At 31.7% G+C, this 15,456-nt stretch overlaps 1 protein-coding gene across 1 annotated transcript; it reads left to right on the plus strand.

Moving 5' to 3' along the window:
• Positions 1–5,098: 5,098 nt before the first annotated feature.
• On the plus strand, positions 5,099–8,922 carry LOC140443400 (uncharacterized). The gene is made up of 5 exons (XM_072534641.1): positions 5,099–5,740; positions 5,798–6,226; positions 6,698–6,934; positions 7,001–7,319; positions 7,380–8,922. The coding sequence occupies exons 1-5, from the start codon at positions 5,347–5,349 to the stop codon at positions 8,248–8,250; spliced, it is 2,250 nt and encodes a 749-aa protein (XP_072390742.1). The 5' UTR covers positions 5,099–5,346; the 3' UTR covers positions 8,251–8,922.
• The last annotated feature ends 6,534 nt before the right edge of the window (positions 8,923–15,456 follow it).

The following is a 15,456-nucleotide window of genomic DNA, read 5'->3' on the forward strand; positions in this document are numbered from 1 at the left end:
CGAAATGAAGACATCTACGGATTCTCTCAAATTCATTTTTGCTCATGACATCAGATATCTGGTGATAACCAAGGGATGCTGACGAGTACTTTCGCTAATTCGGCATACGTACAATTGACATCTATATGCATTATACCTAAATATTTTTTAAGCTGAGTGGAAGTCAAATTTACAGATTTATTTACGTCCAATTGCGTAGAATACAAATTAAATTCAGGAACAATTTTCTTTAATAGATTGTCATCAAAGAAATATGAGAAAAAACTTATTGGACACTCTAAGTTTGAAATATAATTAGGCACAGTATTGTCACTAAAAACTTCTAAACTGTCTTCAGGCAAAGCTAAATTATTCTTTTTCTATGTAATTTTAGATTTCTTTTTTCAATTTTTTGACATGGTTGTTAGGCAAATTTTGTGCGTTTATTTCGCCGTTATTGACCTTTTCGTTAGATTCGTATAGTAGCTGGAGACAGCAAAGCAATTTCATCTTCTTATTGTGTCATTGTGTCTCCGGCTTCTGCACGCAATGTAGCTTTCCTTCAATAATTTTAAAGTGTTTGTTTGTCCTTTTGTAGTGTAGTGTGATGTACAATTTTATGTTTATGACATTTTGTTCTTGCCGGATAGGCCGCAATTGACGAAATGCCCCTGAAGATGATCTAGGGATCGAAAGTACTTGGGCAAGATTAAATTAAACTGTTCTCGATATATGCCTTTTATTTGATCAAAGTTCATTTATTCGAGCATTTAACCTTATATTTATTAATTCTATTTTTGTTAGGTATATAATCACTGAAAATAATGATTAAATAATAATATATTTACAGGATTTATAAGGTATATTTATATGCCCTATAGGTCCCATCCTATAGGCCGTTCTTGTATATGGCGTGGAGTAATGGACCTTAAGTGAAGCATCACTGAAGAGACTCGAAGCATTTCAGATGTGGTGCTATAGACGCATGTTGAGGATTTGTTGGATAGACAGAGTTACCAACGAATAAGTACTACATAGAATGGATAAAGATTGCGAACTAGTCATAACCATAAAACGTCGCAAACTAGAATAGCTGGGCCATATAATGCGCAATGAACAACGAAACAACCTACTTCGGACCGTACTTCAAGGTAAAGTGCATGGGAAAAGAGGTCCAGGACGAAGAAGAATATCCTGGCTGCATAATCTGCGAAAATGGAACAAAGTCAGAAAAGATAGGTCCGATGTATCAGATCTACTACAACTACATATATTAATAGCACCATATATCACCTAAATATAATATTTTTGTTTCATAAAATAATACTACTACTAAACTACTAACTACTTTGTAAAACTAACGTTTATGTATTGGAATAATTGCAAAGCAAAGCACAATTTCGCGGTTGTTTTAGTAAATTCTTATAAATAACGGTAGCCGTCCAGTCACCACTGACAACCAGTACGACTCACAAAGAACTGAACTATCTAATCTCACTTCAATAACAAAATCCCCAAAATAGGCTTTGCAATCCGATAAATAAGAATGTTGCAGATGTGACACACTGAGCATTCAGGTAAAATTTACTGTATCATACACAAATATCGGAAATTTTAAAAGGTCGTATTAAATCTGCTACAGTGGGCAGTGTAGGGTTAAGTGCTATACAGTTCCGGTTTTACTTTTTGGAGTGAAACTTTTGACTATTTTGGAGGGATCTATGAATATATTGGAGTATTTAGAGATATGGTGGTATAAAAAAATACTGCGGATCTCATGACTTGATCGAATGGCGAATTATGATATTCCCAGAGGAATGGTGAAGAACCAATGTGAAGTGCTCATCACGATAAAAAAATAGAAATTTGAATACCTTGGTTTGGTTAAATAAGAAATAATGATAGGTATCGTATATTAAAGGAAAAGTGTTTGGTAAGAAAGACCCGGGAAGACAACATATTTTCTTGACTTTATAACCTAAACACTAGGTTCAATATGTCAACCGCAGACCTGTTTCGAACAGTTATAGAGCAGTTGTAGAGAAACTGCAAAACGAAAAAGTTTTACACATTTAGTTCTTGTTCATAAGTTACTATTGTAATCTGAATATATTGAATTTAACAAATTCACTTTTACTTTTTTACGATCATAGTATAACACGAAAATGATATTTCGTAAATTAATATACACTCATGGACAAAAATATCGAATATTTTGGAATTTTCTAATTTTTGTTTTTTCAAAATAAATTCTGGTCAATCAAGTCGTTTATTGTAAAATAGAGTTTATTTTAACAATGTTTAATGAACAATTTTAAGTTTTTATGCGGAGAAATTTGTGAAAAAAATAAATGTTTAATATTAGGTAAATAAGGTTATTTTACTCTAAACTTAAATGATAATTTAAATTGCTTAAACAAGTCATTTTAACTGAAAGAAGTGCATGATCAGTAACGAGTATTCCCCCCCCCCTCTAGCTTTTATTACTGCTTGCATCTTTCTCAGCATGCTTGCAAATAAATTTTGGACATATCCTTGGGAAATTGCATTCCATTCATCCTGTGCAGCTGAAGCTGCTCTATCGTATTTGGAACGGGATTTCTTTGTCGCATGCTGCGTTTTAGGTGATCCGACATGTGCTCTATTGGATTTAAATCCGGGCTAACGGTGTCTAATCCAATCTTCGAATTTGGACCTCATTAAGATAATTACTCACTATGGCAGCGGTATGTGATCGAGCATTATCGTGCATGAACGTGAATCTTTCATATCCAATGTAACCAACATATGACAAAACATGATCTTGCAGGATGTTTTAAACGTAAGAATCACTAGTCATCCGTCCAATCACTTCCACAAGTGCGGAAAGTACCTTCCAACTAATACCTTCGCAAAGAATTATGCTATCAACTTCAAAACTAACAGTCTGGGCGAGACTACAGCTGGCGAATCGTTGTCCAACTCTTATGTAGACGTAGTTTTGACCATCTGACTTCCATAATAGGATTCTGGTCTCATCAATGAAAAGAACGTTTTTTCCAGTTGTCGATATTCCACTAAATATGTGTTCTTGCAAATTCCAAACGACGAGCTTTATGATTTTGGACAAGACGTGGAACTTTGGCGGTTCGTCTGGCCTTTAAAGTTTGCTTCTTTTGATCTTCGTCTAACTGTTTGTGAACTCACATTAACTTGTCTAACATTTAATAGCTCATTTCTGAGGTGCATTGATGTCAATGAACGATTTCGTGTAAAATTAAGAACCAAAAAACGGTCATCAATTGCGGTTGTGCACCTTGGGCGTGCTTGACCAGGCCTTCGTACAAAATTTCCTGTTTCGCGGTACCTTTTTAGAGTATTCGCAACTATAGATTCAGTTCTGCTGAGACGTCGTGCGATATGTTTTTGTGCATATCCTTCCTCGTGCAAAATTACAATATTGGTGGGATACTTATTTTAAACTTAGTTAAATAAAAACAATATTTAATTAAACTTAATAAATTAAACTAAAAATAACCGAATTAGTATGATTTTTGCTTTACGTGAAGAAGGTTTTTTATGATAAAATGTACGAATGACACTAACCACTGAATAATCGTCAAAATAAACATCAAAATATTTCAAACCAATTGAGTACATCAGCCTATTATATGAGTATTATCAGTAATCTAAAATTATTTTGAAATAATAGTGACTACAAAAAAAATTGGAAAATTCCAAAATATTCGATATTTTTGTCCATGAGTGTATATAAACATATTATTTACTTTTCAAATAAATAAAACTCACAATAAAAAACTCTAAACAGGAAATGAAAAATAAATAACATGCAAAAAACTGAGGTGATTTAAAATTATATCCATAAAATTTTGTTTTCCGTGCATACCGAGTTTGTGAATGTATATCTACCGTGCCAGAGATTACAAACGTAGCAAATACACGAAGTTTATGTCTGCTGCTACAAAAGTTATATGAATTTTACGAAAATACGAAATTTGTAAAATTGCAAAGTATTAATGCAAAAAATATTACCCTTACTTGTTTATTATTACTACTCTTATAATATAGTTCTGGATGAAAAATTTCAAAATATTTAAAATTTCTTTTATTATCTGTAAATATTGTTAAATCTGTATAATATATTGCGCGGCATAAGTTAGGGATATTGCCAATTTAATGGTAATTGTAGTACATTCTTCATCAATAATTAGTTGTAAGTAAGCAATTAAAAATTATTATAGTTTTCAGAAAGCATAAAAATTTGATTTGATTTGATTCATTTCTTTCGAGGGCATTGGCCCTAACTAAGACATCGTGACAGTTGTTTTTCTAACCTCAAAAAATTTACCAAGCTGTGGTGTGATGTTTTGCATTTCTTGCTAAGGGTATATTATTGTACAATATGAGCAAAAGAACTCCAACAATACTAGAAAACTGTAGATTGCTTTCTAAAAATGGTAAGTTATTGCTGTTATTTGTAAAAATACAAATTACTATATTTGATTTATTTTAGTTAGCGAAGGTGCTAGTACAAGTCAGTAAATTAACGTCCGCAAGTTGTGTTTCCCCTGACTTGAAATGTACCGTCAATATTAATATAATACTATTACGTCCTTTAACTCCTAGTAAATGGGTAAGTAAATAAACTATTTTTGTACCTTCTTAGTGGTTTGTTATTAATTTACTTTTCTATTTTGTGCGGAAAATTCATGATTCACGTTTTAGGTATTCTCTATCAAGGAAGAATTTTTTGGGGAGCAAAGTACTAAAGAAATAACAACACTAAAGGAAATTCCCTTTGAGGTAATAATTATATACATAAAATTTATTGGTTACAAAAATGCTGTTGTTGGTAGGTAGGTATATTATTGTAACCGTTTCAAAAGATTTAAAAGAAAATCATTATAAATTTCGATTATTTTTTTTTTTAAATAAAACTACTAACCCCATCTATCTGTCAAGTACCTACCTGTAGCCGACTCAAGGATTCTTCTGTAATTCTTAAATATATCCGGTAGATGAGCCTATTCATCAACTTGTCACTCACGCCCAATTTCCAGAGAGCGCAAGAATAGACTACACTATAATATACAGCCTAAGTTTGGCGTGATTGGTCACAGCATAAGAGCTGTGGATTGGTCAGCATCTTCATCGGATTTTGAATTTTTCAGGTTATGTATCTCTCTGTTTGGCGCTTAAACATCTGTGATTAGGCGGTTTTATACCAATTTGCCAATAAGCAACCACACAGAACATTTCAATTTAAATTTTTCTCATTTATTTTTAAAAATCTGTTAAATTGTTTTAAAAATCTGTTCGTTAGAACACCATATTTAATTACCTAAGACTTTGTTTTAGCAAGCAATTATGGATTCTGTCTATCCATCCACTTCAACAAGCTGTGAAATTAACTCAGGAGCCTGCCATCTTTGCAGCAAAATATTTAAAAATGTGGAATTACGAAATCGTCATATCAAAGGAATACATAACATAGATATGTCGATTAAGAAAATTAATCACATTATTTGTCCCTTATGTGAACAAGAAACTAATTTCAAAAGCCATGAGAACTTACGAAAACATCTTAAAGGGAACCACCAGGTGAGTATTGAATTAATAACTTTTGAATTTTCTAGTTTACAAGAATATGAGACATGGAAAGACATGCAGAAATTTGAGACAAGTTATACACTGAATAGAATTGTTAATAGAAATGAACAGAAGACATTATACTATGAGTGTAACAGAAGTAACACTAAAGGTAGATACAATACTTTGTTACTTGTAATATTTAAAACTTATACTAATCTATATTTAGGATATAAGCCCAACTATAAAATTAGAACAGAGAAATCTGGTGGATCAATTAAAATTAAAGGAGTGTGTCCCTCCAGGCTGATTTGCAAACTGAGAGATCAAGGACAAGTTTCAGTCAGTTATTGGAAAACACATGCTGGACATAAAGAGGAATTAAGAACCATACATCTGGCAAAAGCAGAAGAAAAAATGATTGTAGAGAAGTTAATATCTGGGGTGCCATCCAGCAGAATTTTAGAAGATTCAAGAAAATTGGAAACACCAAAACTAGAAAGACTTGCCCTATTAACAAGTAAAGACCTCTCAAATTTGTCCAGGAAGTATAATACATATAAGAAACGAGATCAAAATGATATGGTAGCAACGGCTTTAAAGGTTCAGGAATGGAATGCTAACAACAAGAATTATGCTTTCTTATTCAAGAAGGAAGGTAAAGACCTATCATTTTTTTATGCCCACTACAATTATAATTAATCCTATTCCAATTTGACTTGTGTGAATTGTTATCACTTGACTCATGTAACAAACCTTACTCTTAGCAGAATCAACAATATACATTTTTAAATAATATATCTCGTAAGATTGTAGTCATTGGTTTTTTACATTAAAACTAATTTTGTAATGGAGGTGCTGATTTATTGGGCAAACTTACTAGTTTTTTATTTTACTAGACAACCATTTTTGGGTCTTAGTCTGTTAAAGAATACTTCTCCATTCTGATCTATTTCACACTTTGCTCTTCCAGTTTTTGATAAATATGATATGTTAAATAAGAAGTCAACACAAAAAAAAAAATAGGACTAATGATTACCTGTTAAAAAATACAATAAAATTTCAGTCTCTTACCATTAATTTATTATCTTTAATTATCTCTAAACTATAAATTTTTTATTTTTATTAGGAGAACAACATGATGTACTTAAAAAAGAAGATTTTGCCTTAGGATTCATGAACTCTGTTATGGAAGATAAATTAAGAGAATTCCATAGCATAATTTGTATGGATGGTACACATGGCACGAACAAGAGGGGAATGGATTTAACAGTGGTGCTTATTAAAGATGACAGGAATACAGGATTTCCAGTTGCATTCTTACTGTCAAACCGATTGGACCAAGTAGTTCAAGAAGTTTTTTTAGGTATGTATTATATGAGTAGTGACAATTTATGACTGGTAAGTAAAAATAATTTTTAAAAACTTTTAGGTGCTCTCAAGAATAGAATGCAAACTGGAATTCATGCAGAACATTTTATGAGTGATGACGATAAAAAATATTATAATGCATGGGTGAAGATTATGGGCAACCAACCAAAGAGGCTTTTATGTACATGGCACGTTGTGAAAAATTGGAACATTCAAGGGAAGAAGAAAATAAAAGATCCAATTTTGAAGAAACAGATGAAAACTGAGATGAAAAGAATTATTAATGAAACGGATGAAGATAGATTTATGGAGTTATGCAATAGATATATAATCAAATTACAAGAGGCAAATGAGATAGATTTTTTTAATTATCTGGCACGGTAAATAAGTATATGAAATCATACATTTAAAGTCATCCTTAAGTCTATTTTTTTTTGTAGGAATTACTTTCAGAATGAAGAGAGAATCAAAATGTGGGCTCATTGTTACAGAAAAAATTCAGGAATCAATACAAACATGGCGATAGAATCTTTCAACAACCTATTGAAGACCAACCACCTTAGGAGAAGTGCTGGGGTAACAATTGAAAAGTTATTGGACACAATAGATGATCTAGTTGACATTAAAATGTGGAAGAGGATTATAGACATCGAAAGACCAAATGCGAACAATTATCAAGATAGGGTTATAGCAAAAGCACACAAAATGGCAGAAACGATGAAAAACAAAGTGGAGGTTAAGAAAAATGAGAAGGTATATGGTCAATTTCAGGTAAAGTCATTTAGAGATCCTAATAAATTATATAATGTAAATATAAGGCAAGTATGTGAAAATGAATGTAAGACATTGTATTGTAGAGTATGTAAAATTTGTATTCATCGCTATCAGTGTGAGTGTGCTGAATATGTGGTGAGGAATATCTTGTGTAAGCATGTGCACTTGGTAAGAATGCACGAGGAGCGCGAGGGAACTAACTCTGTTTTAGATGATGCTGCAAGGTGTTTGGCAGTAACTTCAATTATCAAATCAAGGCATCAGGAGGAAATTAATGAGTTTGTCAGAGGGAAGGTAGAACAGACAAATGTCATCCAGGAAAAAACCAAACGAAGTCTTCAAATAGAAAACTTGGTAAATTTAATGGAAGACTTAGATGATGAAAGTTTTGCAAGATTACATGACAAATTTGTGAGGGACATTCAAGGAACAAAGCGCAAAGTGAAGAAAGAATTTCAGGAAACCCCTAAGGATATTACAAAGAAGCGAAAAATGGAAAAGCAGGAATATTTTCCTTCCAATAAAAAAAGAAACTGATTAAAAATTAAATTTGAACCATTCTTGTAGCTCACTTTATAGGCTTATTTACCTATTGCAAATTGCCTTTTGCATTAATTAGTCTTAGATGTCATAACTAACGACCTTCTTTTACAGATTCTTAGTTCTAAGACTAATTAACACTTTATTTTCAGATTCTTAGTATTAAGATATCTAACCCCTTTCTTTGCAGATTCTTAGTTATAATACTAATCAACTTTTATTGCAGATTCTTACTTGTAATAAACATTTTATTGTATTTTAATAAAGGTATTTTTCCCGCTAGCTAGGGTTCATATATAACCTTTATGTCCACGGACCGTGATCCCTATATGCTCCGGTCCAACATAGCTATGGATAGTGCGACTGGACCACCTTCCCTCATTCCCGAGGGTCAAATCCAGCGACAATTAGTAATATATGTAGTAAAATTTCATAAAATATATGTATAAATGCTTAGTTTAGGCCTGAATTTTAAAGCTGTGTTAAGTAATGATGTTATAATGATGTTATATTTGTATGCTTTTATATTAGAATTGCATTTTTAAATCGGGATGTACTGGGCCCTAGGCGAGGTTTAGAGGGGTTTTCCTTCGCCATTGCATCAATAACGGCCCCCCCTCCTTTGATTTCCCAGATTTTTAATAAAGAATAAAGACATTTTAAACATAACTGTTTAGTGTTTTATTTGGTTTGCAATAGTTATTTCCAGTAAACCTCTGCTTCATTTTGTTAACAATGACAATTTTTCATAGTACTCGATTCACAATATATATCTTTTTATTATCCTACATTTGTGGTGAAATCTAATATAATTCAGTGTTCTAAAAAAATGAAAATGGATAAATGTCAATTTGGATTTATGCAAGGAGGCAGGTCTACATCAGCAATTTTTATTATAAAACAGCTAATTTAACAATTTAGAGTGAAAGAGATAGACTTGCGAATAGTATTATTAATCTTGAGAAAGCACATGATGAAGTTATCAGAAACCTACTGTGGCAGAGATTTAGTAGGAAAGGAGTGCCAGCTGAATGTGTGAGTGGAGTATGAGCAAGTAACAACTATAATAGTGTTAGAACTACTATATATAGTTAGAATAACTATTATAGTGTTAGAACTATACAATTGTAGGTGAAACTGGCCAATTTTGTGTGAAAATAGGGCTTCATCCGGGTTTCGCCCATATTTATTCTCATTTGTGCTGGATTAGATAACAACTGAACCTGCTTGGTATAGAGTAGCGGAGACAAGTCCTTAATGAAAAATGATTATGATATTTCAATTCCAGATAGAGTAGTTGGCTTGAATAGACAAGAACTCAAAAAAGATGATAATTTTCGGCTTTTAGGATCGGTATTACCGTTTTATTTATCATACTTCAATTAAAGATAAAGGAAAGAGGCAAATTGAATGATGTGTGATAAAAAAGGTACGAAGAAAACTAAAAGGTAATTGTATAGGACTGCTTTTAGACCAGCTATGATGTATGGTACTGAATGTAGGGCAGTAAAAAAGGGGATGAACAGAAATTGCATGTTTTTGAAAAACCATAATCTCAGAGAAAAAGCGGAGAGGTACTTAGTCCCTGGAAGAGAACAGAAAAGTTTACAGGAAAATAATTAGAGAAGCCGATCCCACATAGAGAAAGCTAACGAGAATAATAATGTTAATGAATGTTCTAGAAATAAAAATAATAAGAAGAACCTCTAAATCTTAATAAAAAAATTACCTAATCAAAAAAAATTAAAACAATATCTATATATCTAATAAAAAAGCATCACTAGCATATCAAAATAAAAAAACACAAGTCAGAAATTAATTTTACCTACATAATCTCAAAAGAAAAAATAATTACATTTCTAATAAAACTATAATAGCCAGCTTAATCCTAAAATGTGAATATCATCCGCTTTGTACCAATACCACAGTAGATTGCTACTCTGCTAATAAATTTTTTAGCGATATACTGTGTCACAATACCTCAATTGTCATTTTAAAAAACATGAAACCCGCCAATTTTTAAATTGGGACCCACCCACCAACCAATCACGTCAAACCTAGGCTGTATATTATAGTGTAGTCTCGCAAGAATAGCGTTTCGCTCTTTTCTGTTAAGACCGTCCAACCGTTAAGACGTGTTTCCAAGGTGGGTCTCATTTAGAAGTAAGCTGAGAAATCCTTTTCTTGTCTATATTTCAGATAGATATTTATTTTTTTAGACCCTTATTGGAGAGGCTATAATGCTGACTTATTTCTAATACTTGTCGCAAGATAGTATTGCTATGGAGTTATTTCAGATCATGGCCTAGTAGCGATATCTTTTTGTGGAGTACCTAACCCCTCTTATCTGGGATGGTGGTGGATTGATATCGGATGTAGCCGAATCAATGGTTTATTTGGTGACTGATTAAATAAAAAGGAAACAGAGCAGATTAAGGTTGTACCAATTTTTATTATACCTACTTTCAAGACAACGGAAATGATTATGAACTCAAAAAAAAAAAGAAATGAAAATATAGTGAAGTGTTCTATTTTATTTAAAGGTTTATTTTCTTCATTATTCCTAGTTGATAAATAACTATATTATTTTCAATGTAAACAAATTTCGAAATTTGGGGTTAATATATATATATATATATATATATATATATATATATATATATATATATATATATATATATATATATATATATACATTCATTTTCTTTATAACCAATTCTTAATTTAATACGATACAAAGATTTTTTGTTTATGATAATGTTAACATAAAATAATATTTTGGAATCCCTTTGGGATGACGTAACTTTTAATGTTTTCTTTTTGTTCATTACTAAGAAATAATAAAGAATAGTTTTCTTGTAAACTTTCAATAAATCTTAATTTTTTTTGCTCTTTCCCTTCGAGGATAAACCAGGGGTGGCGCCCAATAATAAATTATAATTTCATATTATCTAATTGTGCTTGAATTTAAGATACGATATAGTTTCTATATGTTTAAGAAAACCCCGCCCAATTCTCTTCGACAGTGAGCGATTCTGGCTTGTATATATCATTGTAGCACGGCAGTGTTACATTATTATTTACCTACTGACAAAAACTTGTCATGGTAAACTACCTATACATTAGGTAACATGTAGATTTTTTCAGACATAATGTCGCCTAGAAAAAGTAGAGCATGTTCCTGAGAGTGATGATGATTCATTTCGAGACCCTGATTATGCACCATCAGATATTGCAGGTAGTGCACCAGGACAAGATAGGAAAAGGAAGCGAGTGAGGAATAGTAAATCTTGGAAAGAAAATAAAAGAGAAAGGAAAAGAGTATGTATCTAAAAAAGTAGTTATTAAAAAGGAAAAGCAAATGAAACGTCCATATGTTTGTCGGAAAAAATTAAAAATTCACTGAAGAAGAAAGAAAAATACTCTGTGAAGGTTTTTATAACTTATCAAAACATGGATAAGATTAGTATATAGACCGTCAAAGAAACGACAAAAAGGATAACAAGAATTAGAAAGGAAAGTGAAGAGTCCGACGGCATTGGTCGGAGGAAATTTACCAGAAGTTATTTTTTAACTACTGACATAAACGAGTCTATTGAAATATGTCAAGGGATGTATATTCAAATGTTTGATTGAACTTTTAAAAAAGGAAGGATAATTGTCGAGAAAAAAAAAGAACTAGTCAATCTACTATCTGCCCAATGGATGACAGAGGAATGCATTCCAAACATTATAAAGTCCAGGAAGATAGAAAAGATGTGATTAGGAAGCATAGCAATAGTTTTCCGGCTTATAATAGCCAGTATTCCCGGGAAAGTACTTACAAAAAATACCTAAGTCCTGATCTTTCAGTGAAACAAATGTATCGACTTTATTGTAATATTGCAGAAATAATAATATAAATCATGAAAAGGAGTCAATGTATAGAAAAATATTCAATGAAGAATTTAATCTTTCTTTTCACGGTCCCGCAATTGACAATTGTGCTAAGTGTAACCAGTTTAATGTAAGTCTAAAAAGTATGGAAAATAAGCAACTAACTAAAGAAGAAGAAGAGGAAGAGAGAAAGCTTTTACTTGAAAGGAAAAAACATTTAGATATAGCTGAGAGTGCTTATAAGCAAAAGTCGTTAGACAAAGAACGAAGCAAAATAGACTAAACATTTGTGGTTGCTTCTTTTGACTTAAAAAAATGTTTACCAACCCCATACCTCCGGAACGGTGTTTCGTTTTATAAAAGGCAACTATGAACCTACAACTTAACAGTGTTTGAGACTACTACAGCAGGCAATGTAAGGAATTTGTTTCCTATGGAACGAGATAGCGGCTGGTCGTGATAAACAAGAAATAGCTTTATGTAGAAGAAAATTCATTTTGTTGCTACCAATAGAAAAAGAAATGCTTCATTTGTACAGTGATTCTTGTTCTAGCCAAAACAGAAACATTTTTGTGTCCACAAAGAAAATAAGAAAAAGTTTGAAAGAGGTACATCATAAATTTATAGAACCTGGCCACACCCATATGGAGGCCAACACAATTCATGCGGCCATACAGACAGCTAAAAAAGACAACATATACAATTTAAGTTTCACATGATTGGAGTAATTTCATAATAAGTGTACGGAAGAGTCCTCTCCTTCAAGTTGTAGAGATGGAACAAAAAAATTTGTTAAATTTTTCTATCAGGAAAATTAGTGCATCGTAAAAGTAATGATGATGGGGAAGCTGTACCGTAGATGCAAATAAAGTGGTTAAAATACACCCAAGAATATGAGTTCCAATGCTTTTACAAAAAAAGTTTTGCAGATGATAAAGCTTTTAAAAAAATTGATTTAAGCAGGGGTTCTACTAGATATCCGAAAACCTTTGCCTCTAGGTCACATTAAAGTAAAAAATTTGTTGGATTTACTACCTTACATTAGTGAATATAACAGGCCATTTTATCAAAATCTTCAAAAATCAAATGACATCGATGCTGACACTATTTCAGTTCCATATACTAACCACGAAGATAGGGTTAAATTTAATTTCTTTTGTATTTTGTATGTTAAAAAATAAAGAATTTTCTTCTAAATCATATTATTTTACTGCTCTGTTGCAGGGCCAATGTCCCTATCCGTCAAAATCTGCACAAGGCCAATGTCCATGTTTTTCTAGGTATAAAGAAAAAATAATAAAATATTATTCAGTGTAATGAAGCTTGGCATTATGTTAATACATATTAAAAAAACACCAGAATATTTTATAGACTGATTAAATATTTGAATAAACAACATACTCCAAACCTGTTAACCCAATTTTCTCCAAACAGTAAAAATGGAGATTGGCCCTTTTTTTATTAAGGTACAGATTTCTTCCCGGTATTGATTTTAATAAAAAAAAATTTACCTTTAAGAAAGAGGGAGGTAAGTGGTTTTTTATCCCATTCCCCCTCCCCCAGGATAAGAGCACCCTACGGCACATGGTAAAGGTTGAAGTAGAGAGTAGAACCTACAGATAAACGCTGAATTTTACCTTCATTGACTGGAATAATATGCTATACTTAATCCGCAAATGAAAACAAGCAGTACAATTGTACGTTGAATACAAATAATTAGTAGTATTCAAGAAATAGTTAGACTTATTGTCTAAATAAGAGAACCGCTTGTTTTGTGATATTACATTGTATAGATTTGTGCCTCTTAATAGTGTTTTAAAACCTACTCAACCCATATGTTTCTGTTTCAGCGAGATTTATCGATGAGATGCTCCGGCTTCTAATTTTTTAAATTGACCATCCTTATTCGTCAATATTCATATATTCACCAACTGACAAGCTCTCAATCAAGCGAGAAAAATTAAATGCCCTCGATTTTTCCGTTCACTCGACTTCTTTACAACCCTTCGAATGAAACAGATCACACTAAAACCCAACGAGCTGAATACCAATGAGCTGATTAGATTTAGTAAACATCAATAGAGCATCGATGGCTGAAATGATGGGCGGTGGAATTTCATAGTCTATTTATTATTTGCAATGTATAAGTATTCTTGCTAGAAAACTGATAAAATAGAAATATCCGTAAATATTTACTTAATACAAATTCATTTATAATAAATATAAAATATGAAAATAATAATCATGAAAACGAATTATGTTTCACCTCTATGCTTCTTTATTCAATAGTAACTACGTGTGCCTTTTAGGTTCTTTATTCTATTATGAAAATTGATCCATTTTCTACCAGAATATTAATTAATATATTTTTTCATAACTACAACAGATGACAATGGAATGAATTTAAATAAACGAAAAAATATATTTTTATTAATTTTTTTTATAAACATAAGAAAAAAACGCTGTAACCATATGGTCACACAGGGAGCTTACCTGTATATACATTAGGTATATATTTACTACTTTATATGGAAAATGTCAAAACACTCAATACATAGTCCTAAATAACATTTTTTACATCATATACGTATCACGGATACGATAACACCCTTCTCCAGCGCACCTGCGTCTTTTTCTGTTAGAAGTTGGAAAAATATAATCAATTTTGTTATATCGTAGATTGTCAAATACTCTATTCATGGACAAGAAGGACAGTTAGTGTACTATTTGTAGCTTCATTATATATGCAGCTAGCGTTGATGACTGCTACTATAAATAAAAAATCAACGGTCAGTTTCTTTTACCATGTTAAACTTTAACGTAGAGGGGAATGAAATGATGCAAGTTGGTCAGAAATATCTATTCCTTTTTTTGCATTATTGTATTCAACTACTGAAATTAGTTTTATTTTTATTCCCATTCTTTTTGCATTTCTTCAATAGAGGTTTATATAACAATTTTTGCGGGTTTATCAAGGGTTTCTATTTAAGTTGAAGCATCTAAATAAAGTTCATAAAATGACCATGTGTAGCTGTTGACAGTGCATAATTTATAAACCTTGAGACCATACCTGCTCGCTTTTGACGGATTATATGTTTTTATCTTAAGCCTTTCATAAAATTTCACCATAGATTTGTCCACCATAAGAATTTCATCAGGAATGTATAAACTACGGAACCTATCTACAATATTCTTCAAAAGTGGATAAATCTTTTTAGTTTTGCTACCTCTGTTTGGTTGAATTTCAGCAAAATGCCAACATCTACGAATGGAAATAACTCTATTATATGACATGTTTATGCTATGATAAAGGGGAAAATTATACAT

Source organism: Diabrotica undecimpunctata, chromosome 6 (assembly GCF_040954645.1).
Source record: "Diabrotica undecimpunctata isolate CICGRU chromosome 6, icDiaUnde3, whole genome shotgun sequence".
Taxonomy (NCBI): Eukaryota; Metazoa; Arthropoda; class Insecta; order Coleoptera; family Chrysomelidae; genus Diabrotica; species Diabrotica undecimpunctata.

Excerpts from the sequence above, each read along its gene's own strand:
- LOC140443400 (XM_072534641.1), top strand. The coding sequence starts at position 5,347 with ATGGATTCTGTCTATCCATCCACTTCAACAAGCTGTGAAATTAACTCA. Across the intron at positions 5,741-5,797 it reads TAACAGAAGTAACACTAAAG|GATATAAGCCCAACTATAAA; the intron begins GTAGATACAATA and ends ATCTATATTTAG. Across the intron at positions 7,320-7,379 it reads TTTTTTAATTATCTGGCACG|GAATTACTTTCAGAATGAAG; the intron begins GTAAATAAGTAT and ends TTTTTTTTGTAG.